The sequence below is a fragment of the Dipodomys merriami genome, unplaced genomic scaffold (assembly GCF_024711535.1).
Source record: "Dipodomys merriami isolate MVZ:Mamm:240054 unplaced genomic scaffold, mDipMer1.0.p SCAF_901, whole genome shotgun sequence".
NCBI lineage: Eukaryota > Metazoa > Chordata > Mammalia > Rodentia > Heteromyidae > Dipodomys > Dipodomys merriami.
This window is the reverse complement of record NW_027206515.1, coordinates 90,715-115,000: the sequence shown is the minus strand read 5'-3', so window position 1 is coordinate 115,000 and position 24,286 is coordinate 90,715. Positions and strand designations below refer to the sequence as shown.

Below are 24,286 nucleotides of genomic sequence, written 5' to 3'. Positions count from 1 at the left end.
CCATCCACCCATCCATCTATCCATCCGTCCACCCATCCACCGGTCCACTCATCCACCCATCCATCCACCCATCCATCCATCCACCCACCCATCCACCCATCCATCCATCCATCCACCCATCCATCCATCCACCCATCCATCCACCCATCCACCCATCCACCCATCCATCCCCATCCATCCACCCATGCATTTACCCATCCATCCATCCATCCATCCATCCACCCATCCATCCATCCATCCATCCATCCACTCGTGACTCAGTGAGGCACTTCCTGTGTTCATTCCCTTTATTTCCAGAGGTCAGGGAGGCCCTGGGATGGGTCAGGTCTTGGCCTTGTGTCCAGTGTCCTTCTGTCTGTCTGTCTGTCCGTCCGCAGGTCAGTTGAAGGCGGGCAGGCTGAAGAGCTCGGGTTGTATGTCACCCAAGGAGGGCAGCAGCAGGGTGGCCCCGGCCGTTGAGTTCGGGGTCGAGCTGGACGCTGGGCACCATGACCACCTGCATCCCCGCTGCCTGGGCGACCGCCATGCCGTGGGGCGCGTCCTCCAGCACCAGGCACTGCGGGGTCAGAGGGCGAGAGAGACACGCGGAGTGAGAGGTCGGCCGGGGGGTGGGCCGGGTGCCCAGTGTTGGAGGGAAGGAAGGGGGGAAGGAAGGAAGGAAAGAAGGAAGGAGGGAAGGAGGGAAGGAAGGAAGGAGCGAAGGAAGGAAGGATGAAAAGGAAGGATGGAGGGAAGGAACAAGAAGGAAGGAGGGAAGGAAGGAAGGAAGGAGGGAAGGAACGAAGGATGGAGGGAAAGAAGGAAGGAGGGAGGGAAGGAGGGAAAGAAGGAGGGAAGGAGGGAAAGAAGGAGGGAAGGAAGGAGGGAAGGAAGGAGAGAGGGAAGGAAGGAGGGAAGGAAGGAGGGAGGGAAGGAAGGAAGGAGGGAGGGAAGGAAGGAGGGAAGAAAGGAGGGAGGGAAGGAAGGAGGGAGGGAAGGAAGGAAGGAGGGAAGGAAGTAGTGAAGGAAGGAAGGAAGGAGGGAAGGAAGGAGGGAAGGAAGGAGGGAAGATGACCGTTGAGCCACGGCGTGCCTACTGGCATGTTCTGTGTGTGATTTCGAGGCCTCCCCCACCCAGGGCCTGGTGTGGGCCAGGTGAGCACTGTGCCAAGGAGTCTCCCTCCCTGTTCCCCTGGGGCCGTCTGTCCATCCGTCTCTCCATCCGTCCATCCATCTGTGTGATTGTGTGTCTGTCCGTGTCTCTCTGTCTGTCTCTGTGTGTCTGTCTGTCCCTATATCTGTCTGTCTGTGTCTCTGTGGTCGGTCTGTCTGGTCTGTTCTGTGTATCTGTCTGTCTGGACTCATGTCTGTCTGTCTGTCTCTGTATGTGTGTCTGTCTGTGTCTGGTCAAGTGTCTCTGTGTCTGTCTATCTGTGTGTGTCTGTCTCTGTATCCGTCTGTCTGTCTATATGCCTATTTGTGTGTCTCTGTAGTCTGTCTGTCTGTGTGTCTGTCTGCATATGTATGTCTATCTGTCTGTCTATTGGTGTGTGTCTGTCTGTCCGTGTCTCTGTGCTCTGTCTCTCTGTCTGTCTGCGTGGTCTGTGTATCTGTGCGTCTGTCTGTGTCTATCTGTCTGTGTGTGTGTCTATCAGTGTGTCTGTCTGTCTGTGTCTCTGTGGTCTGTCTGGTAGGTCTGTGAATCTGTGTGTCTGTCCCGTCTCTTGTGTCTGTCTGTCTGTCTATCTGTCTGGTCTCTGTGTCTGTGTGTCTGTGTGTCTATCTCTCTGTCAGTGTGTCTGTCTGTCTATCGGAGTGTGTCTGTCTGTCTGTGTCTCTGTGGTCTGTCTGTCTGTCTGTCTATGAGTCTGTCTCTGTGTCTGTGTCTCTATCTGGTTTGTCTGCCTGTCAGTCTGTGTGTCTATCTGCCTGTCTGTCTGTCTGCATGTCTGTCTGGTTTGTCCATGTGTCTATCTGTGTCTCTGTGTCCGTCTCTGCGTCTATCTGTGTGTTTCTGTGTCTGGCTGTCTGTCTGTCTGGTCTGTGTATCTGTGTATCCGTCCATGTCTGTCTGTCTGTGTGTCTCTCTGTGTGTGGTCCATGCAGTGGACCCGAGGCCCGAGGCCTCAGTTTACCTGGTTGACAGGGGGGGGGGGATTAGGAGAGAACCTCCGGTTGCAGGCCAGGAAGATGTCCGGAGAACCTGGGGGTGCAGGCCAGGAAGATGTCCGGAGAACCTGCGGGCGCAGGCCAGGAAGATGTCCGGGGCGGGCTTGCTGGCCTTGACCTCGGGGTCATCACCCAGCACCATGTGGTGAAAGGCACCGAACAGTTCCCGGTGTGCGCTGGTCTTGGCCTGGTAGGCCTCAGTCCCTGAGCTGGTGGCCAGGGCGAAGGGGATGCTGTGCTTCTGTATGTGGAGGATCAACTTCTCTGCACCTGGAGACAGAGAGACAGGAGGAGAAGAACTTAGGTCTTTGGTGGCCTAGGGGGGAAATCCACAAATCCATCCATCCACCCATCCATCCATCCATCTACCCATCCACCCATCCATCCACCCATCCATCTATCTATCCATCCATCCATCCACCCACCCATCCATCTACCCATCCATCCACCCATCCATCTATCTATCCATCCATTCATCCATCCATCCATCCATCCACCCATCCACCGATCCATCCACCCATCCATCAATCCATCAATCCATCAATCAATCCATCTACCCAGCCAGCCACCCATCCATCCACTCATCCATCCACCTACCCATCCATCCATCCATCCATCTACTCATCCATCCACCCACCCACCCATCATCCATCCATCTACCCAGCCAGCCACCCATCCATCCATTCATCCATCCATCCATCCACCCACCCATCCACTCATCTATCCATCCATCCATTGACCCATCCATCAACCCATCCATCCATCCATCCACCCACCCATCCATCCATCAATTCATCCATCCACCCATCCATCCACCATCCATCCATCCATCCATCCACCCATCCATCCATCCACCCACCCATCCATCCATCCATTCATCCACCCATCCATCCATCCATCCATCATCATCATCATCATCATCATCATCATCATCATCATCATCATCATCATCATCATCATCATCATCATGGTGACCCAGGAAGGATGTGAACTCCGGGCATCATCATCATCATCATCATGGTGACCCAGGGCGTTTCCCAGGGCGACCGGCTGGGCCACATGCACGCACACGCACGCACACACGTGTATGAGCAGATGACATCTTGTCCCGAGCACTGGGCAGCGAGTCCTAGATAGGGTGGTGGAGACGGCACCGCGTTCTAGAAGGTTCTGAATCCAACGGTCATGGCAGATGGACCGGTGAAGTCTAGGAGGTACACACAGACAGACAGACAGACAGACAGACAGACAGACAGACAGACAGACACACACACACACACACACACACACACACACACACACACACACACACACACCGGCCCGGGGAAAGGAGATGGTTCTAGAAAGTTTGTCCCTTTTCAGAGTTCTTCACCCAGACAGACAGACTGACAGATGGATAGATGGATGGATAGACAGATGGGCGGATGGATGGACAGACAGACAGACTGAGAGATGGATGGACAAATGGGCGGAAGGATGGACAGACAGACAGACTGATACATGGATAGACGGATAGACAGATGGGTGTATGGATGGACAGACAGACACTGATAGCTAGCTAGATGGATGGATCGATGGACAGACAGACAGACTGATACCTAGATAGATGGATGGATGGATGGACAGACAGACTGAAAGATGGATAGATAAGACAGATAGACAGATGGGTGGATGGATGGACAGACAGACAGACTGATAGATGGGTAGATGGATGGATGGACAGACTGACAGATGGATAGATGGATAGACAGATGGGCAGATGGATAGACAGACAGACTGACAGATGGATAGATGGATAGACAAATGGGTGGATGGATGGACAGACAGACAGATGGATAGATGGATAATAGATGGATAGATGGATGGATGGACAGACAGACAGACTGACAGATGGACAGATGGATGGATAGACAGATGGACAGAAGGATGGACAGACAGGCTGGTAGGTGGATAGACAGACAGACGGATGGATAGATGATAGATAGATACACAGATAAGATACATGAATAAATGGATAGATGGATGGATGGTTGGACAGACAGAGAGATGTATAGATAGACACACAGACAGACAGATAGGTGGATAGATATAGTAGATAGATAGACAGACAGACATGTGGATAGACAGATGGATGGATGGATCCATGAATGGACAGACAGACAGAGAGTAGATAGACAGACACCTGGATAGACAGAGGGATGGATGCATAGATGGACAGACAGACAGATAGACGGATGGGTGGATGGATGGACAGATGGGTGGATAGAAGGGTGGATGGATGGATGGGGGATGGGTGGGTGGATGGGTGGATGGATGGGTGGGTGGATGGATGTTGATTGAATATGGATGGGATTAACATTTACACATTTGAGTGACTTGGACCCAAGTCCTGATACAATATGGGTGGGATTAACGTTTGCACACTTCAGTGAGTTGGACCCAAGTCCTCATCTGGATGGAGGACAGACGGATGGGATTAACATTTGCACAATTGAGTGATGGACCCAACTCCTCTCCATGGAGGAAGGAGGGAAGGGATTAACATTTGCACACTTGAATGAGTTGGACCCAAGTCCTGCTGTTGATGGAATATGGAAGGGATTAACATTTGCACAGTTGAGTGACTTGGACCCAAGTGTTCATCTCAATGGAGGATGGATGGATGGGTGGATGGATGGATGGATGGGTGGGTGGATGGATGAGTGGATGGATGGGAGGGTGGATGGATGGATGGATGGGTGGATGGATGGATGGGTGGATAGATGGGTGGATGGGTGGATGGATGGATGGGTGGATAGATGGGTGGATGGGTGGATGGATGGATGGGTGGATAGATGGGTAGATGGGTGGATGGATGGATGGATGGGTGGATGGATGGATGGGTGGGTGGGTGGATGGATGGGTGGATAGATGGATACGTGGATGGATGGATAGGTGGACGGATGGGTGGATGGATGGATGGGTGGATCAGAGGGTGGATGGGTGGATGGATGGATGGATGGGTGAATAGATGGGTGGATGGATAGGTGGATGGGTGGGTGGATGGATGGATGGAGGATGGATGGGTGGATGGATGTTGATTAAATATGGGTGGGATTAACATTTTCACACTTGAGTGACTTGGAACCAAGTCCTGACCTCAATGGAGTAGGTCAAGCTCTGTCTCTGTCTCTGTCTGTCTGTGTCTTCTTCTGTCTGTCTCTGTCTTTGTCTGTCTCCTCTGTCAGTCTGTCTGTTGGTCTGCGTGTCTCTACCTGTCCATGTCTGTGTCTGTCTGTCTTTGTCTCTCTGTCTCTGTCTGTCTCCTCTGTCAGTCTGTCTGTGTCTCGTTCTCTCTTTCTTTGTCTGTCTGTCTGTGTCTGTCAGTCTACTTCTGTCTCTGTCTTTCTGTCTGTCTGTCTTGTCTGTGTCTGCCTGTTGGTCTGCCTGTCCATGTCTGTCTCACTGTCTGTCTGTCTCTGTCTCATTCTGTCTTTGTCTGTCTCGGTCTGTCTGTCTGTCATCAGTCTACTTCTGACTTCTGTGTCTGTCTGTCTCTTTGTCTCTCTGTCTCTGTCTCCTGTGTCTGTCTGGGTCTCGTTCTGTGTTTCTTTGTCTGCCTGTGTCAGTATCTGTCTGTCTGTCTGTGTCTCTCTGTCATTCTCTGTCTGTCTTTCGTGTCTGTCTGTCATTCTCTGTGTCTGTCTGTCTTTCTCTATGTCTGTGTCTGTCTCTGCCTATGTCTGTCTATCCGTCTGTGTCTCTCTCTGTGTCCATCTGTGTGTCTGTCTCTGTCTGTCTTTGTCCCAGTGTCTGTCTGTCTTGCTCTATGTCTGTCCGTCTCTGTCTGTCGGCCTGTGTCTGTCTCTCTCTGTCATTCCCTGTCTGTCTGGCTCTGCCTCTGTCTGTCTGTCTCTCTGTCTGTCATTCTGTGTCTGTCTGTCTCTGCCTGCCCATGTCTCTGTCTTCTCTGTGTCTGTCTGTGTCCATCTATCTGTCTGTGTCTCTCTGTGTCCATCTGTGTGTCGTCTCTGTCCCAGTGTCTGTCTGACTCTGTTTCACTGTCCCTGTGTCTGTCTGTCAGTCTGTCTCTGGGAACCGCGCATGCGCGTTGCAGGGCAGCGCAGCCCAATCCCGCGCATGCGCAGATCCGTACCTCGCAGAGCCCGGGAGCACACGCATGCGTGTTCCTGCTCGGCGGGGGGGGGGGGCGGGGGGGAGGGACGGGGCGTGCTGGCTTAGGCATGCGCGGTGCAGCGCGGAGGACCTCCCCCCAAGGTGGCACGCATGCGCAGTACCAACCAGACCAACCGAGGGAATCCCACGCATGCACGCACCACACGCTCGGCCCGGACGGTGCCGGACGACTCAACCAGTGCGCATGCGCAATGCGGACGGAACCTCGATCCTCCGGGGTCCCCTAGGCACCTCCCGGCGGACTCAAGCTGTGCGCATGCGCAACTCGACCCTCCAGGGTCCGCTCTGCGCCTCCCGGCCGATTCAACCTGTGCGCATGCGCCGTGGGTCCACACGCGGGAGGGCAGTGGGAACAAGCAGCCAAGGGACACGCATGCGCAGCGGCGCTCTGCCGGGAGCGCTAGGCCCCTCCCTGCTGACGAACCCTGTGCGCATGGGCATTGGCGCAGGCTGGCTCAGCCCCTCCCAGCTGCCTAACCCTGTGCGCAAGCGCAATGGCGCTCCGCCAGGCCGGCTCAGCCTGTCCCCGCTGAAGAACCCTCTGCGCATGCGCAATGGCTCTCCGCTGGGAGCGTTCGGCCCCTCCCCCGCTAACCCTATGTGCATGCCCAGTGGCACTCCGCCGAGAGCGCGCGCATGCGCGCCCGCGTCTTGGCGCCGGCTGATGACATCGATGCGAGGGCGCCGGCGGCCGCGCCCGGAAATGCAGCCGTGGCGGGGCCGCGGAGCGTCGCCGCCGCCGCCGCCGCCATGGCCACCACTGCGCCGTCCGGATCCGGAAGCGGAAGCGCGCAGGACCCCCGAGGACGCCGACCCGGGCGGCCCCCGTGTCACCGTCGGTGCGTAGAGGCCTCCGGGACGAGGCGCCTTTAAGAGGCGGGGACGCGGGAGGGCGTGGCTTTCTGATGGGCGTGGCGTCGCGGTGGGCGTGGCCTGCAGGGCGTGGAGCTGACGGGAGAGTCAGTGGGGGCGTGGCCTGGAACAGAGGCCATTGGGCCGCTGGGGTTTGGGGGCGTGGCCTGGAAAGACACCATTGGGCGGCTGGACGTAATGCCATTGGTCGGCTGGGCTGGGGGGCGTGGCTTGGAAGTAAGGCCATTGGGCCGCTGGGCCTAGGGGCCATGGCCTGGCAGGAACTAGGCTATTGAGAGTCCTGGCTTTGGGGGTATGGCTTGGAAGTAAGGCCATTGGGCTGCTGGTCCTGGGGGGACGTGGCCTGGCAACAGTGATGCTATTGTGTAGTCTGGCTTTGAGGGCGTGGCCTGGGCGTGCTGCCATTGGATGGCTGGCCTGGGGGGCGTGGCCTGGCAGGAACCAGGCCGTTGGGTGCCCTGGCTTTGGGGACTGAGCACCCAGCACCTCCCCATGGTGACCCAAGGCAGGGACTTAGCACCCACCACCTCCCCATGGTGACTCAGGGACTGAGCACCCAGCACCTCTCCATGGTGACCCAGGGCAGGGACTGAGCACCCAGCACCTCCCCATGGTGACCCAAAGTGGGGACTCAGCACCCAGCACCTCCCCATAGTGACTCAGGATGGGGACTGAGCACCCAGCACCTCCCTAAGGTGCCCCAGATCCAGCAGTAAGCACCCAGCACCTCCCCATGGTGACCCAGAATGGGGACTGAGCACCCAGCACCTCCCCATGGTGACCCAGGATGGGGAATAAGCCCCCAGTACCTGCCCATGGTGACCCAGGACCAAGACTAAGCACCCAGCACCTCCCCATGGTGACCTAGGGCCAGGACTAAGCACCCAGCACCTCCCCATGGTAACCCAGGATGGGGACTAAGCACCCAGCAACTCCCCATGGTGACCCAGGGCCAGGTCTAAGCACCCAGCACCTCCCCATGATGACCCAGGGCCAGGACTAAGTACCCAGCACCTCCCCATGATGACCCAGGGGAGGGACTGAGCACCCAGCACCTCCCCATGATGACCCAGGGACTGAGCACCCAGCACCTCCCCATGGTGACCCAAAGTGGGGACTAAGCACCCAGCACCTCCCCATAGTGACTCAGGATGGGGACTGAGCACCCAGCACCTCCCCATAGTGACTCAGGATGGGGACTGAGCACCTAGCACCTCCCTATGGTGCCCCAGATCCAGGAGTAAGTACTCAGCACTTCCCCATGGTGACCAAGGGCAGGGACTAAGCACCCAGCACCTCCCCATGGTGACCCAGGACCAGGACTAAGCACCCATCACCTCCCCATGGTGACCCAGGGCCAGGACTAAGCACCCAGCACTATCCCATGATGACCCAGGGCTGGGACTAAGCACCTAGCACTATCCCAGGGTGACCCAGAGTGGGGACTAAGCACCCAGCACCTTCCCATAGTGACTCACAATATCCCCCAAGCACCCAGCACCATCCCATAATGACCCAAGACAGGAACTAAGCACCCAGCACCTCCCCAGGATGATCCCCAAGCACCCAGCACCACCCCATAGTAACCCAGGGCTGGGACTAAGCACCCAACACCTCATCATAGTGACCTAGGATGATTCCCAAGCACCCAGCACCATCCCATGACGACTCAGGGCTGGGACTAAGCAACCAGCACCTCCTCAGAGTAACCCAGGACCAGGACTAAGCACCCAGCACCATCCTATGATGACCCAGGGCTGGGACTAAGCACCCAGCACCTCTCCATGGTGACCCAGGGGAGGTACTGAGAACCTAGCACCATCCCATGATGACCCAGGACAGGGACTAAGCAACCAGCACCTCCTCAGAGTAACCCAGAACTGGAACTAAGCACCCAGCACTACCACCTGGGGAACAAGGACTGAGCCTAAGCATTCAGCACCTCTCCATGGAGACCAAGGATAGGAACTAAGCACCCAGCACCTCCCCATGGTGACCCAGGAACGGGACTTCACACCCAGCACCTCCCTACTGTTTACATAAGTCAGGTACCAAGCACCCAGCACCTGCCTATTACTAACTCAGGACAGGTACCAAGCACCCAGCACTTCCCCACAGGGACTCTGGATAATCAGCAAGCACCTAGCACCTCACGTGTGTGTCCTTTCCCTCCCCCTGACCCCATCCCAGGTTCTCCATGTGGCGCGATGACCGCTGGTTGTACAGGATGATGGACTATGTGCCTGGTGGCGAACTCCTCAGCTACCTGCGCGCCCGCCAAGATCCTGTGCGCACTGGCCTTCCTGCAGGTGAGCGGACCAGCAATGATGGGGGCCGCCCATCCATCCATCCATCCATCCATCCATCCATCCACCCACCCATCCATCCACCCATCCATCCATCCACCCATCCATCCATCCATTTACCCATCCATCCAGCCATCCATCCACCCACTCATCCATCCACCCACCTATCCATCCATCCACCTATTCATCCACCCATCCATCCATCCACCCATCCATCCACCCATCCATCCATCCACCCACCCATCCATCCACCCATCGATTCTCCATCCATCCACCCACCCATCCATCCATCCACTCATCCATCCATCCACCCATCCACTCATCCAGCCACCCATCCAGCCACCCATCCACCTATCCATCCATCCACCCATCCATCCACTCATCCACCCATCCATCCATCCACCCATCCACCCACCCATCCATCCACCCATCCATCCACCATACATCCATCCAGAAAGTTCCAGAAAGTTCCCCCAAGGTTCCAGAAGGTCCCAGAAAGTTCCAGGTTTCAGAATAACTCAGCACATTCCCCAGGCAGGCGTTCCCTCCACCCAGACACACCCCAACACTCCCACCCCCCTTCTTTGGCCCAGGAATGATTTTGGGGGGAGGGGGGGAGGGAAGGAGGGTATTGATGATATTGGTATTGGTGTTGGTATTGATACTGATCCTCTCATGGTCTATTGATGATAGGTTTTCCCAGGGGATCTGTTTGATCTAAGGACTTGAGACGCTTCCAGGACAACCCATGGAAGGTTCTAGAAAGAAGCCAGGGCTGGGGCTGGTTTCTGTTTCCTCCCCCCCATTCTCCCCAACATCTGGGACCCAGTTGTGTTCATCCCTTGGGATTCTCCTCCATGGGAGAAGTTGAGGATGGATGATGACATCACCCCTTCCCATGATCTTTTGCGGTGACTGGTCCAGGGTCCCTTGACTATTCTTGTTCTTCTTGTTGTTGTTGTTGATTTATTATGATTAGCTCATGTGCATGGTCTTGTCTTTCCCTTCCCCCTGCCCCAACCAAGCTTCTAGAAGCTTCTGGGACAAATTGCTGATGGATTTCCTGTGTGTGTGTCAGACTCAACCAGAACCCAGCCAATGGCTTCCTCTTCTCAATGCCTGGAAATCCGCCCAACACTTCCTGGAAGGGGGGAGGGGGAGGGGGAATGGAGGAAATGAATAATGAATGAATGAATTCCCTCCTTCCTTCCCTCCTTCCAATCCTTCCTTCCCTCCATCCTTTCTTCCTTCCTTCCCTCCTTCCTTCCTTCCTTCCCTCCTTCCTTCTTTCCTTCCTTCCTTCCTCCTTCCTTCCCTTCTTCCTTCCCTCGTTCCCTCCTTCCTTCCTTCCTTCCTCCTTCCTTCCCTCCAATCCTTCCTTCCTTCACTCCTTCCTTCCTTCCTTCCTCCCTCCTTCCTTCCCTCCAATCCTTCCCTCCTTCCTTCCTTCCAATCCTTCCTTCCTTCCCTCTATCCTTTCTTCCTTCCTTCCTTCCCTCCCTCCCTCCCTCCTTCCTTCCTTCACTCCTTCCTTCCTTCCTTTCTTCCTTCCTTCTTCCTTCCCTCCAATCCTTCCTTCCTTCCCTCCTTCCTTCCTTCCCTCCATCCTTCCTTCCCTCCTTCCTTCTTTCTAATCCTTCCCTCCTTCCCTCCTTCCTTCCTTCCCTCCCTCTGAAAGATTAAAAATTGACCATTACCATTACTAACTTGCTAACTGCTGATTCTGCTTCTGTAAACTTGCTTACGCTAGCATTGACCCTTCCCTTCCCAGAAATGAGTTAAGAAGTTTCAGGGACCAGATGCCGGCCCCAGGACAAGGTCAGTGGTCATAGATAAAGAACAGACAGTATGTGTTCCTCAGTTCCCATTTAGAAATTCCCCAGACAGGACCTTGAGATAACGACCACCTGGCAAGACCACAAGCTAAGCCAAGTGTCAACCAATCATAGGCCTGTAACCATGTAACCCCCCCCTTAAACCAACCATGGGCCAGTCATTTTACAAAGAGTGTTACAAAATTTCCCGAGTGGCAAGGTGATTGTTGGCGTATATGATGACCTTTAAATGGACCAATCATGGGATGCTTTGTGTTATGCATTAATCTTGTGGTTTTTGCCTTTAAAAAAAGGCTTGTAACCGCTGCTCGGGGCTCCCTGTCTGCTCGGGACAGAGAGTACGTTTGCGCAAACATCAAATAAACTCCTCTTGCTTATTGCATCTCCCGGCCTGGAGTCTGAGTTTTCTGGGGCGCCCTCCCGTTGACGAAAGTATCCTAGGGGGCTAGGGTCTTTCATTTGGTGCATTGGCCGGGAACCAGGCACCCCCAAACCCCAGATTCCAGGACCGGCAGGAAGTAAGATAGAGCTCTTGTCTTTTGTGTTTGTCGTGTTCGTTTTATGTTTTGGGGATCCAAAAGTGCCTGTACAGGACGTGTGTGGTGGACCAGAGGGAAAAGCAGACATGCCCACTACCCTGGTCCCGCCCTGGGCTTCTACCCCAGGGTGCGTGAATTTGTGGTGGACTAGAGGGCAAAGCAGACGTGCCCACTACCCTAGTCCTGCCCTGGAGTCCTACTCCAGGGTCGCGTGGAGGGGGGACGAGATCCGAGTGTCTCTGTGTTTGGGGGAGTTAAGGCACGGCCGGCCTCTCCCTTCTGAAGTTTCTCTCCTCATTTTTGCTCACTCGGGGACCGCGCGGCGTTTGTCTAGTCTTGTCTGTGTGTGTCTGACATTAATTGTCTTTGGTGTTTGTTTTGTGACTTTCAAGGAAATGGGTCAACAAGCGAGTCACTCCTAGGACACCTGAGACCTTGTCCTAGTTCGTTTAAAAACAAAAACCGCTGGTTCTGCTTTTGTAACTTGCTTGTTTGTCACTTATGAATCTGCCACTGACCACCTGCGAGTGGCCTCAGTTAGATCTCAGCCTCGGGCCTTGCCTCGGGGGGGTCTAAACGTGGGGGAGAACCTGTCAGTCTGAGGGGATGGCTGCTAGGGACTTCTTTCCCTTGCCCCAAGATGACTGGCAATTCTCCTCCGCCTTGGAAGGCCCCTGGGTCAACGTCTGCAGGAATCTAAGAGAAAAATCCTCCGGAGGTGAGTAGGGGTGTTGAGTTCCCTGGTAAGTGAATGGTGGTAAGATGTCACCCCATTCACTGAGACTTGATTTTGTCTTTGTGGCCACTTGTTTGTCTTGTTAACTTTAGTATGTGTTTGTTTTATGTTTTCTGGGGTAGGGAAGTTCTGGGTGAGTGTGGCAGGCTCACCCAGCAGACTCTGGATTCAGCTTGCTGAGTGAGAACAGCACAGAGTTCCGGTAGGGATAAACTGGGGCCCATTATTCGCCAACTCAGCCTTCAGTTCTTGTCTAGTTCTGTTTTAAAATTGGTACCAGTTTTAAATGTGGATCCTTGGTTTTTGTGTTTATCTGTGTTTTTGTTATTTATTTATTTGAACATCTCTGGGGAAATAAAAGTTCCAGCTGGGCTCAGTCACAGACCTGCTATGCCCACCCTCCTTTGAGGCATGGAAGGTTACTGGGCTAGTTTGGTTCCCTTCAAGCCTCAGGCTGCATTTTCTCCTTGTGGAGGCTGCCAGCAGGGTGGGTGTAGAAGGCTGTGTGCCTAGTTTGGACTTTTTCAGCTAGTCCTGACAATGTAACAATTTGTAAAGTGCTCTTGTTTAAAATTGGATTAAAAAAAAAACTGGCTAGTTTAGTTTCAGGTGACCCCCTCCCCCAGCCCTCCTCCAACAGAAGGGATTCAAAGAGACTAATTAGTGAATTGCCTTGCTAGATAAGCAAGCTCTGGAAAAATAAAGCCCAACAAAGGTACCTAGTTTAAAAGAAATACTGTCTTACATTTTTGTTTAAAAACTTTAAAAGGTGTACGTATGACTGATTTTGATTTTTTGGGTGCTTTAAGATCTGTGTGAGTGTTTTGTGTGTGTGTCTGTGAACTTGTTCAAAGATAAAAATTGTCAGCATGCTGTAACAATTGGGTGAGTTTAAATTTAAAATTCAAAAGGTTGTGAGGTTTGGACATTACCAAAAATTCTAAAAAAAAAAATCTTCACATTGTTTTAAATGGCTTTTTAAAGATTTTTTAACTTGCAAATTAGGAAATCTGGTATTTTAAAAACTAATGTTTTAAAATACATAAGACTGTTTATACTGTAATCAAGTTATCTGGCTTAACAAAAATGCATTGGCTGTTTAGGATCTAGTTCCCTTGGCTAAAATTTGGGATAAATATTAAAAATTTAAATGTAAAGGTTAGTTTAACACTGTCAAAGATGTAACTTGTTCTGTCTGTCTAAAAACTGTGTATTTCATTCAAGAACCAAGAGATAAGAAAAGGAAAAACTAAAAGTGTGGCTGAAATTAGGAAAGCAACTCCATTTGTAATAGCCCCACAAAAAATAAAATACCTAGGAATTAACTTAACCAAAGAAGTGAAGGACCTCTATGTTGAAAACTTTAAAATCTTGAAAACGGAAATCAACACAGAACTTAAAAAATGGCAAAACCTCCCATGCTCCTGGATTGGCAAGATTAACATCGTGAAAATGGCAATACTTCCCAAGGCTATCTACAAATTCAACGCGATACCTATCAAAATTCCACCCTCATTCTTCAAGGAAATAGAGGAGGCAATCCAAAAATTCATATGGAACAATAAAAGACCCCGAATAGCAAAAACGCTCCTCAACGGAAAGAACACTGCTGGAGGAATATCAATACCAAATTTCAAACTCTACTATAAAGCCATAGTAATCAAAACAGCTTGGTATTGTCATAAGAACAGACCTCAGGACCAATGGAATAGAATTGAAAACCCAGAAATGAACCTACAGACCTATAGCCATCTAATCTTCGATAAGGAAGCTAAAACAATAGAATGGAAGAAAGACAGCCTCTTCAGTAAATGGTGCTGGCAAAATTGGTTAACTACATGTAGAAAACTAAAGCTAGACCCTTATATATCACCCTGCACCAGAATCAACTCCAAATGGATCAAAGACCTTGAAGTCAAAGCAGACACTCTGAAAACATTACAGGATGGAATAGGAGAAACCCTAGGTCTCCTTGGCTCAGGCCGAAATTTTCTGAATAGAGACCCGGAAGCACAACAAATCAAAGAAAGGTTGGACAAATGGGATTGCATAAGGTTGCAGAGCTTCTGCAGGGCAAATGACATAGCTAGCAAGATCAATAGAAAGCCGACCGATTGGGAGAAGATCTTTACTAGCCATACAACGGACAAGGGTCTCATATCTAAAATATACTTGGAACTCAAAAAATTAAACCACCCAACAACAAATCCTCAAAGAAACAACTGCCCAATAAATGAGTGGGCAAAAGACTTAAAGAGAAGCTTCTCTGAAGAAGAAAGAAGGATGGCCAATAGACACATGAAGAAATGTTCAACATCCCTAGCCATAAAAGAAATGCAAATCAAAACAACATTGAGATATCACCTCACTCCAGTTAGAACAGCAAAAATCAAGAACTCTAACAACAACAGATGCTGGAGGGGATGTGGACAGAAAGGAACCTTACTTCATTGTTGGTGGGAATGTAAACTTGTTCAACCACTTTGGAAAGCAGTATGGAGGTTCCTCAGAAGACTTCACATAGATCTCCCCTATGATCCAGCAATCCCACTTTTGGGCATTTACCCAAATGTTTACAAACAAGACCACACTAAAGCTACCAGCACAACTATGTTTATTGCAGCATTATTTACCATAGCTAAGATATGGAACCAACCCAGATGCCCCTCAGTAGATGAATGGATCAAGAAAACGTAGTATATATACAAAATGGAATTCTATGCCTCCATCAGAAAGAATGACATTTCCCCATTTGTTAGGAAATGGAAAGGTTTGGAAAAAATTATATTAAGTGAAGTAAGCCAGGCCCAAAGAAGCATAGGTCCCATGGTTTCCCTTATTTGCAATATCTAGTATAGGTATGAGTCAAGCGGAAAAGGTCAGATAATGTGATGTTACGAAAATGAAACCTTAAATATGTATTTCAATGTTTTCGTTTCTTTCATGCATGTGTTTCTAACACATTTATAAGATTATTTCTTTGTTGCTTTGTATGTCCCTCCCCCACAATGTAACCCCCGCTTTCACTATATTTGATGTCAGTATAACATGTGGAGGAGATGGGGACAAACAAGTCGTTTAAGGATTCAGGTGGACCTGTTGCAACAATGAGAAGTACAAAATGTCATGTCAAAACCAGCTTTACAATGTCGGTGTGGGGGGGGAGGGGGGTATAATTGGGTGGGGGGAGGGGGGTATAATTGGGTGGGGGGAGGGGGGAGGCGGGGAAGGGAGGTGAAGGGTAAACAAAGGAGGAGGCTGCAATGCTTGGTAAGAAATGTATGCATTATCCTGCCCATGTAATTGTAGCACCTCTGTACAGTATGTTCTCAAATAAAATAAAATAAAATTTAAAAAAAAAAAAAAAAGAAAAGGAAAAACTAGAAGCCAACAGAAGACCTATCTTTAGGGGTGAGGGGTGAACAGGCAGAAGTGCAGTTCAACTGGACATGGATGGTGGGACAGGCCCTGGGAGGAGTCCACACATGGTGAAAGAGGGCAAGCTGGCACAAACGCAGTTCATCTAACCCTAAAGAGTCGGATTGGGTGCGTACCCATTCCATAGAAGGGGCTGAGTGGCCCATCTTTGTTCTCTCTTTTCCCTGCAGACAGACACTGAAAACATGATGGTTAAAATAAGTGATGTAATGATCTGATTAGTATTGCTAAAACATCCCCTTAAATATGTTAACATTAAAATTAAAAAGGCCTTAAAAAGAGGGCTAAAAAGTTATTTGTATAATGTGACTTGCTTTTAATGTTTTACAATTAGGATGTTTTACAATTAGGAAGTTATAAAGGTGTTAAATCTAGCTTTGTGGTATAGTGAAGGTGACTGTAATTCTTGCATTAAGGAAAAATTGTCATTTGAGTTTAAAAGTTTTAATGTGTAAAAACAAGCAGCCGAGACAATGAGTGACACTTGGCCTCAAGATTTTAAGAGGTTTTTTATAAAATGCAAATAAAAACTAAAGTATAAAATATTAAAGGTGATTAATAGGAGGTTTTTAAAAAAATAGGGAATGGATTTTTGGGTATAAAGTTTAAATGTAAAATTGTTCTTGACATTGGCCTCAATGTGCACAAAGAAGGAAAAAAATTAGGATTATCAAAATGATTGCTATTCTAGTTTGCTCTTATAGGTTTTTATAAGTTTCCAGCAAGCCCAGAGCAAAGCACAGAGGATTCTTAAAAGTTTGTCAGATGTAACTTTGGCTCTTAACAAGTTTCAGGTAAGAGCATGCTTAAAAGCGACTTCTATGTTGACCACCTTGTTGGTTTTAATTGGAGTAAAATGGCCTTTTATAAGACTCACTGATCTGCAAACTGGTTCAAAGCCAGCCCAGGCACAAAAAGGTTCCTGTGAGACTGTCACCTCTATTCAGCCAGCAGAGTACTAGCCCTGGACTGAAGAGTCAGGGGACAGTACTCAAGCCCCAAGCTCGAGACTCACAGTGGCAGAGTACTAGCCCTGGACTGAAGAGTTAGGGGACAGCATTCAAGCCCCGAGTCTGGTACTCAAAGTGGCAGAGTGCTAGCCTTGAGCTGTAGAGCTGAGGGACAGTGCTCAGGCCCCGAGTTCAAGTCCAGCGACCAGCTAAAGGGAAATGCCAATGAGGCATTTATCCAAATGTGGAGAAGACACTCCTGGGACAAAAGCAATGGAGGAGCATCCAGAGGCAGTAAGCCACTGCTTGGATGGCAGAAATGTCAGATCCTAGAGTCATTTGTGTGTGGCCCTTCAAAACTGGTCAGAGCCGGGAGGTCATAGGAAGATAGTTTAAAAGCATGCCTAATGTTCATGACTACCTTGTAAGGGACAGGAACTTGCCAGTCTTCTGTGATAATAAAAAGCTAATGTTCTAAAATATGGGGGATAGTTTAAATCTCAACCCCTTTATGTGCTTTAATTGACAGTAACTATTGAGCTGACATCAGCTACATGAAGTTCATCTGCTCAGAAAAAAGTTTATAAACCCGAGAGTGTGTTTCTATTGATATCTGTCTAAAGGCCTGCAAAGGTAATTTAGGCATTGTTGGGATCTTTAGAGATCACATTCCTAAGCCATCGAGAAAGATGTTTTTGCAAACCAGGGTGCTAAACAAGCTACACTGCTGTAGCCGGAGAAAAGGTCTGTGCAGTTGTCAAAAGTTAAATATTGTTCTAAATGACATCTAACCCTGATGGCCTCTTTGTAAAATAGGCTAAGGTTATAGGTTCCTGGCTAGGTAGGATCAACGCCCCTGAAGTCAGCTTGAAGAAGTTACAGAAGATGGACCTTCGCCCTTCTACCCCCTTTTTAAGATCAAGGGTCCGGAGTCAGAAATTTTGGAAAAATGAGGCAAAAAAAAGGCATAAAAAACAGTGTTAACAGTTGTCGGTGTGCAAGGTATGGAGACTGCATCTGTACTAAGCCTTCTGAGCCTTCTGTGTCTATTTACAAAAATATCTGGTTAGTAAAAAAAAGTTGTGATTTTGGTAAATTATCCCGGACTATTGTTTGAAGATCTTAAAAACCAGCAGGATCAAAGCCTGCCAAGCCTATGCAATGTATCTTTAACCAGTCTGTGTAGGAATTTACAGCCCAGCATGAGGTGTGACAGTCCCTTGGAGCCACTGAGAGACCCTGCTGCTGCTGCTGCTGCATACCCTAATGGGTAAAGTTCAACGACGGCCTGACAGCCACCTGGAGGAACTCCTGCCTGATTCCATCACCTGAGTCTGCTTCCTGGTTGACTGCTGCTATATCTAAGATCTTGTGAGACATTCTTTTGGGTGATATCCAGAAACCCTCTCTTCCCACAGTGGATATTGGGGACAAAGATATCCCTGGCTTGCTTGTCTTAGGCACTTCAGTGCATAGTGACTGGAAATCCACTCTATGGTCACAGCCTAGTTTGGCTCTGGTATGGTAATGACCTGAGTATGTTATCAATGAAAATTGTAAAGAAGAGGGGGGTAGTAAAGAAAGCCTTGGGAAAAAAATTGTAAAGGAGAGGGGGGTAGTAAAGAAAGCCTTGGAAAGGAAATTGGGGAAAAATTAGTATCCCCTTTAGATAAGAAAGGATTTAAAAAGTAAGGATTGTCTTTAATTGTTTAAAAAAAAAGGGAAAAAAGACAAACCTCAGAAAGTTTAAGTATGTCGCAAATGGTATGAGTATGTTGCAAATGGTATGAGTATGTCTTAAAATTGGAGCTTTCCCTTCTTCCTTCCTTCCTTCCTTCCTTCCTTCCTTCATTCTTTCCTTCCTTCCCTCCTTCCTTCCTTTCTTCCTTCCTTTCCTGTGTCCAATCCTTCCCTTCTTCCTTCTTTCCTTGTCTCCAATCCTTCCCTCCTCCTCTCCTTCCTTCCTTCCTTCCTTCCCTCCCCTCCTTCCTTCTTTCCTTCCTCCCTTCCCTCCTTCCCTCCTTCCTTCCTTCCTTCCCTCCTTCCTTCCCTCCTTCCCTCCTTCTTTCCTTTCCTCCTTCCCTCCTTCCTTCCTTCCCTCCAATCCTTCCCTCCTTCCTTCCCTCCTTCCTTCCTCCCTCCTTCCTTCCCTCCTTCCTTCCCTTCCTTCCTTCCTTCCTTCCTTCCTTCCTTCCTTCCTTCCTTCCTTCCTTCCTTCCTTCCTTCCTCCTCTGGTCCAACCCAGGGCCTAGGAGAAGCACCGAGCTCGGGGCCCACAGCACCCATGCTGGGTGCTGATGGCTGAGTCCTTCCTGTGTGCAACGTGGAACAGCAGCTGGGTGGGGGGAGGAGGGGCGCAGGGAAACTGGAAGCCTCTGCTGCTGTGGCTTTTTTTCTCCTGCAGGCCCTGCATGAATCATGGCCTGGAGGAAGCTGGAAACATCTGGAAGGAATTAGCAGGAAATGAGACCAAGATGTGGGAAAAGCCTGCGCCTCCTCCTCCCACTGTGGCTGCTGCTGCTCCACCTCCTCCTCTTCCTCCTCTTCCTTCCTTCCTTCCTCTTCTTCCTTCCTTCCTTCCTTCCTTCCTTCCTTCCCTCCTTCCTTCCTTCCTTCCTTCCCTCCTTCCTTCCTTCCTTCCTTCCCTCCTTCCCTCCTTTCTTCATTCCTTCCCTCCTTCCTTCCTTCCTTCCTTCGTTCCCTCCACTCCTTCCTTCCTTCCTTCCTTCCTTCCTTTGTTCCCTCCACTCCTTCCCTCCTTCCTTCCTTCCCTCCTTCCTTCCTTCCCTCCACTTCTTCCCTCCTTCCTTCCTTCCTTCCCTCCTTCTCTCCTTCCTTCCTTCTTATGTCTTTCTGTCTGTCTCTGTGAGTCTCTGTATTTCTGTCTCTATCTGTCTCTGTGTCTCTTTCTGTTTTGCAGTCTGTTTGTCTGTCACTCTGTCTCTGTCCATTTGTCTCTATGTCTCTGTGTGTCTGTCTCTGTATCTGTCTGTCTGTCTCTGTCTGTCTGTCTCTGCCTCTGTTCATCTGTCTGTCTGGCTAGCTATGTCTGTCTCTGTCTCTTTCTGTCTCTGTCTGTCTGTCTGTCTGTCTCTGACTCCATTTTTCTGTCTGTTTCTGTTTGTGTCTGTTCATCTGTCTCTGTGTGTCTGTCTGTCTGTCTCTGTGTTTCTCTGTATTTTTCTGTGTCTGTCTCTGTCTGTTCGTCTGTCGGTCTCTCTGTGTGTCTGTCTGTCTTCATCTGTCTGTCTGTCTCTGTGTGTCTCAATCTCTATCTGTCTCTGTCCGTTTGTCTCTGTCTATGTCTCACTCTGTATTTGTCTCTGTCTGTCTGTCCATCCGTCTGTCTGTCTCTGACTCCTTTTTTCTCTTTTACCGTTTCTCTGTCTCTATGGTTCTGTCTGTACGTCTGTCTGTCCCTGTCTGACTCTGTGTCTCTCTGTGTCTGTCCATTTGTCTGTCTCTCTGTCTGCCTCTGTCTGTCCATTTGTCTGTCCATCTGTGTCTGTCTGTTTCTCTATTTCTCTGTCTGTCTGTCTGTCTGTCTCTGTTCATCTGTCTCTCTGTGTCTGTCTGTCTGTCTATCTCTATTTCTGTCTGTCTCTATTTCTCTTTGTGACTTTCTGTCTGTCTGTTTCTCCGTCGGTCTGTTTATCTCTGTGTCTGTCTTTCTGTCTCTATGTCCATTTGTGTCTTTGTCTGTGTCTGTCTGTCTCTGGTTATCTGTCTGTGTCTGTCTGTCTCTCTGTCCATTTGTCTGTCTCTGTCTGTGTCTGTCTGTCTCTCTGTCTCTTTCTGGGTCTGTCTGTCTGTCTCTGACTCCATTTTTCTGTGTTTGTGTCTGTGTCTCTGTCTGTCTGTCCCTGTATCTGTGTGTTTGTCTGTCTGTCTCTGTCTTTCTCTATCTGTGTGTCTGTCTCTCTCTGTGTCTGACTGTCTCTGTTCATCTGTCTCTCTGTGTTTCTCTCTCTCTATTTGTCTCTGTCTCTTTGTCTGTCTGTCTGTCCCTGTCTGTGTGTCTCTCGGTCTCTATTTGTCTCTTTGTCTATCTCTATGTCCATGTCTGTCTCTGTATGTCTGTCTCTGTTCATCTGTCTCTCTGTGTCTGTCTGTCTGTATCTCTCTGCCTATCGCTCTGTGTCTATTTTTCTGTTTCTGTCTGTGTGTCTGTCCGTGTTCATCTACCTCTCTGTGTATCTGTCTGTCTCTTGTGTTTCTCTGTATTTGTCTCTGTCTCTCTGTGTCCATCTGTCTGTCTATGTCTGTGAGTCTGTCTGTCTGTGTTCATCTGTCTCTCTCTGTCTGTTTGTCTCTGTCTCTGTCTGTCCATCTGTCATTCTCTGTGTCCGTCTGTCTCTGTATCTGTTTGTCTCTGTCTATCTGTGTCTGTCTGTCTCTGTGTCTGTCTCTCTGTCCATGTCTGTCTCTGTTCATCTCTCTCTCTCTGTCTCTGTGTCTGTCTGTCTCTCTCTCTGTCTCTGTCTGTCTGTCTCTATATTTATCTGTCTGTATCTCTCTGTGTGTCTCTGTCTGTCTCTATATTTGTCTGTATCTCTCTGTCTGTCTGTCTATTTTTCTCTCTCTGTCTGTGTCTGTCTCTGTTCATCTGCCTCTCTGTGTGTCTGTCTGTCTCTTGTGTTTCTCTGTATTTGTGTCTGTCTCTCCATCTCTCTCTGTCTGTGTGTCTCTCTGTGTCTCTGTCTCTCTCTGTTTATCTGTTTCTGTCTGTGTTTTGTCTCTCTGTCTCTGTCTGTCCATCTGTCATTCTCTCTGTCTGTCTCTGTCTCTCTGAGTCTGTCTGTCTGTTCATCTCTCTCTGTGTCTGTCTGTCTGTCTGTCTCTCTGTCTGTCTCTGTCTGTCTGTCTCTGTCTGTCTGTCTATATTTGTATGTCTGTATCTCTCTGTCTGTCTCTCTGTGTCTGTCTATTTTTCCCTGTCTGTCTGTGTGTCTGTCCCTGTTTATCTGCCTGTCTGTGTGTCTGTCTGTCTCTGTCTCTCTGTCTCTCTCTGTCTATCTGTGTGTCTGTCTGTGTGTCTGTCTCTGACTCCATTCCTCTGTCTTTCTGGCTGCGTTTCCTCTCTGTCTGTCTGTCTATCCCCCCTCCTCCCCCGCCCCCCCACACCCCCTCTTTCTCAGCTCTGTGCCCCCCACCCCACAGGTCTGGCCTTTTCCCCTTCCTCTCCCCTCCTCCTCCTCCTCCTCCTCCTCCTCCTCCTCCTCCTCCTCCTCCTCCTCTTCCTCTTCCTCCTCTCTCTTTCCTTCCAGAACTTTCTCTTCGGCCGTTTCTCCCTCCCCCTCCCCAGCATCCCCCCCTTCCCCGCCTGGCCTGGTGGGGGGGATTCAGGGTCTCCCCATCCCCCTCTCCCCGACCCCCACCCCTTCTTTTTCTTCCGTGCTTCCCCTCCCTCCTTTTCCCACTGACACCCCCCCTCAGCCCAGGCTGTGTGGGGCGGAGCTGAGGCTCAGGCCGCAGCGTGGCGGGGTGGGGACATCTGGGCCTGGGCGGATAAAAGAGGAGCCCGCAAGCTGTGCTGTGCTGTCTGGAGACACAGAACAGAGAGACAGACAGACAGACAGACCAGGTGAGGGGGCCTGGACGAGGGGTGGAGGGGGGTGAGGGGATCTTGGGGTACAGGGGATCCTGGGAGGGGGGAAAGGGGGAGGTGTAGGGATTTGGGGGTTCTGGGGGTCAAGGAGGAGAGGTTAGGGGTCAGGGAGATGCAGGGGGAAACATGGTCAATCCTGGGGTTCCCAGGACCCCAAAGTTCATTGGGGGAAAGCACAAGGATTCCTGGGAAGAGGGGGTCAAAGGCCCAGAGAGCAAAGGTCCTGGGGTGCAGCCAGCAAAGGAGTTCAAAGGTCAAGGAGGGGGGAGACAGAGGTCAGGGGAGGGCGGACACCTGGGACATGGGCAAGATCAGGGAGCCAAGGTCCTGGGGTGCAAAGTTCAGGGGTGAGGGAGTCAGGAAGAGGGGGAATGGGAAGTTCAGGGGTGCAGGGATCAGAGGTCACCAATCTGGGGGGTGAGGGAAGGCATCTGTCACGGGGGTCCTGGGTCCTAGGTTCCCCCAAGTTCAGAGGGGAAAAGCCCAGGGAGCAAAGGTCCTGGGGTGCAGAGTTCAGGGGGTGCAGGGGTCACAGGTCACAGGAATCTGGGGTACCAGGGTCCCAGGGCCCAGAGGTAATGGAAAACCCACCTTAGGGGTGCAGGGTGTCATGGTCCTCCTCTTCCTCCTCTTTCTCCTGTCCTCCTCTTTCTCTTCTTCCTTCTCCTCTTCCTCTCTTCCTCCTCCTCTTCCTCCTCCTCCTCTTCCTCCCCATCCATCCATCCATCTACCCATCCATCCATCTACCCATTCATCCACCCATCCATCCACCCATCCATCCATCCACCACCCATCCATCCATCCATCCATCTGCCCATCCACCCATCCATCCACCCATCCATCCATCCATCTACCCATCCACCCATCCATCCACCCATCCATCCATCCACCCATCCATCCACCCATCCATCCATTCATCCACCCATCCATCCATCTACCCATCCATCCATCCACCCACCCACCCACCCATCCATCCACCCATTCATCCATCCATGAAGCCACGCCCCCTGTGGCTGGTCCAACCCATTCTCTTCCTCCTCCTTTTCTTCCTCTTCTTCCTCCTCCTCCTCCTTTCCTTCCTCCTCATTGTTATTACTATTATTCTCATCATAGTTATTATTATTACTGTTATTGACATTGTTGTTTTTACTATCATGGTTGTTACTGTTATTGTTAATATGATGGTTATGATCATCATTATTGTCATGGTTATTACTATTATGGGTATTGTGGTTATTATTGTTATTGTTGTCATGATGTTTGGGTTATTGTTATGATTGTTATTGTTGTTATTGTTACTATGGTGATGGTTATTATTATGGTTACTGCTATTGTTGTCATGATGGTTATTATTGTTATTGTTGTTGTCATTGTTATTATTATAGTTATTATTGTTGCCATGGTTATTACTATTATGGGTATTATGGTTATTATTGTTATCGTTGTTATTATTGTCATTGTTATTGTTATTATAGTTGTTATTGTTGTCATGGTTATTATTGTCATTGCTATTGTTATTATAGTTATTATTATTGTCACAATGGTTATTGTTGTTGTTGTTCTTGTTACTGTGGTGGTGACGGTCGTTGGCATATTCTTCGCCAAGCCTTCCTTGTTGCTCAGGAGGCTGAGATCTGGAGGATCATGGTTCAAAGCCACCTCCACCCCCTCTCCCCA

General features: G+C 50.0%; 1 protein-coding gene and 1 long non-coding RNA gene across 3 annotated transcripts; one reads left to right on the top strand and one right to left on the bottom strand.

Annotated features, from left to right (window-relative positions):
* Nucleotides 1–257: 257 nt before the first annotated feature.
* Nucleotides 258–6,619, bottom strand: LOC138821262 (pseudouridine-5'-phosphatase-like). Of its 2 annotated transcripts, none has more exons than XM_070013407.1 (3): nt 6,465–6,619; nt 2,183–2,418; nt 258–556 (listed from the first exon to the last, which is right to left on the bottom strand). In XM_070013407.1, the coding sequence occupies exons 2-3, from the start codon at nt 2,288–2,290 to the stop codon at nt 419–421; spliced, it is 246 nt and encodes an 81-aa protein (XP_069869508.1). In that variant the 5' UTR covers nt 2,291–2,418; nt 6,465–6,619; the 3' UTR covers nt 258–418. The 2 variants fall into 2 exon arrangements, 1 of the variants encoding a protein (XP_069869508.1); XR_011370107.1 differs by lacking the exon at nt 258–556 and adding an exon at nt 2,129–2,182 and having other exon boundaries at nt 2,217–2,418.
* A 375-nt stretch (nt 6,620–6,994) lies between these two features.
* Nucleotides 6,995–11,720, top strand: LOC138821258 (uncharacterized). The gene is made up of 3 exons (XR_011370105.1): nt 6,995–7,163; nt 9,388–9,506; nt 10,197–11,720. It is a non-coding gene; the product is annotated as an uncharacterized lncRNA (long non-coding RNA).
* The last annotated feature ends 12,566 nt before the right edge of the window (nt 11,721–24,286 follow it).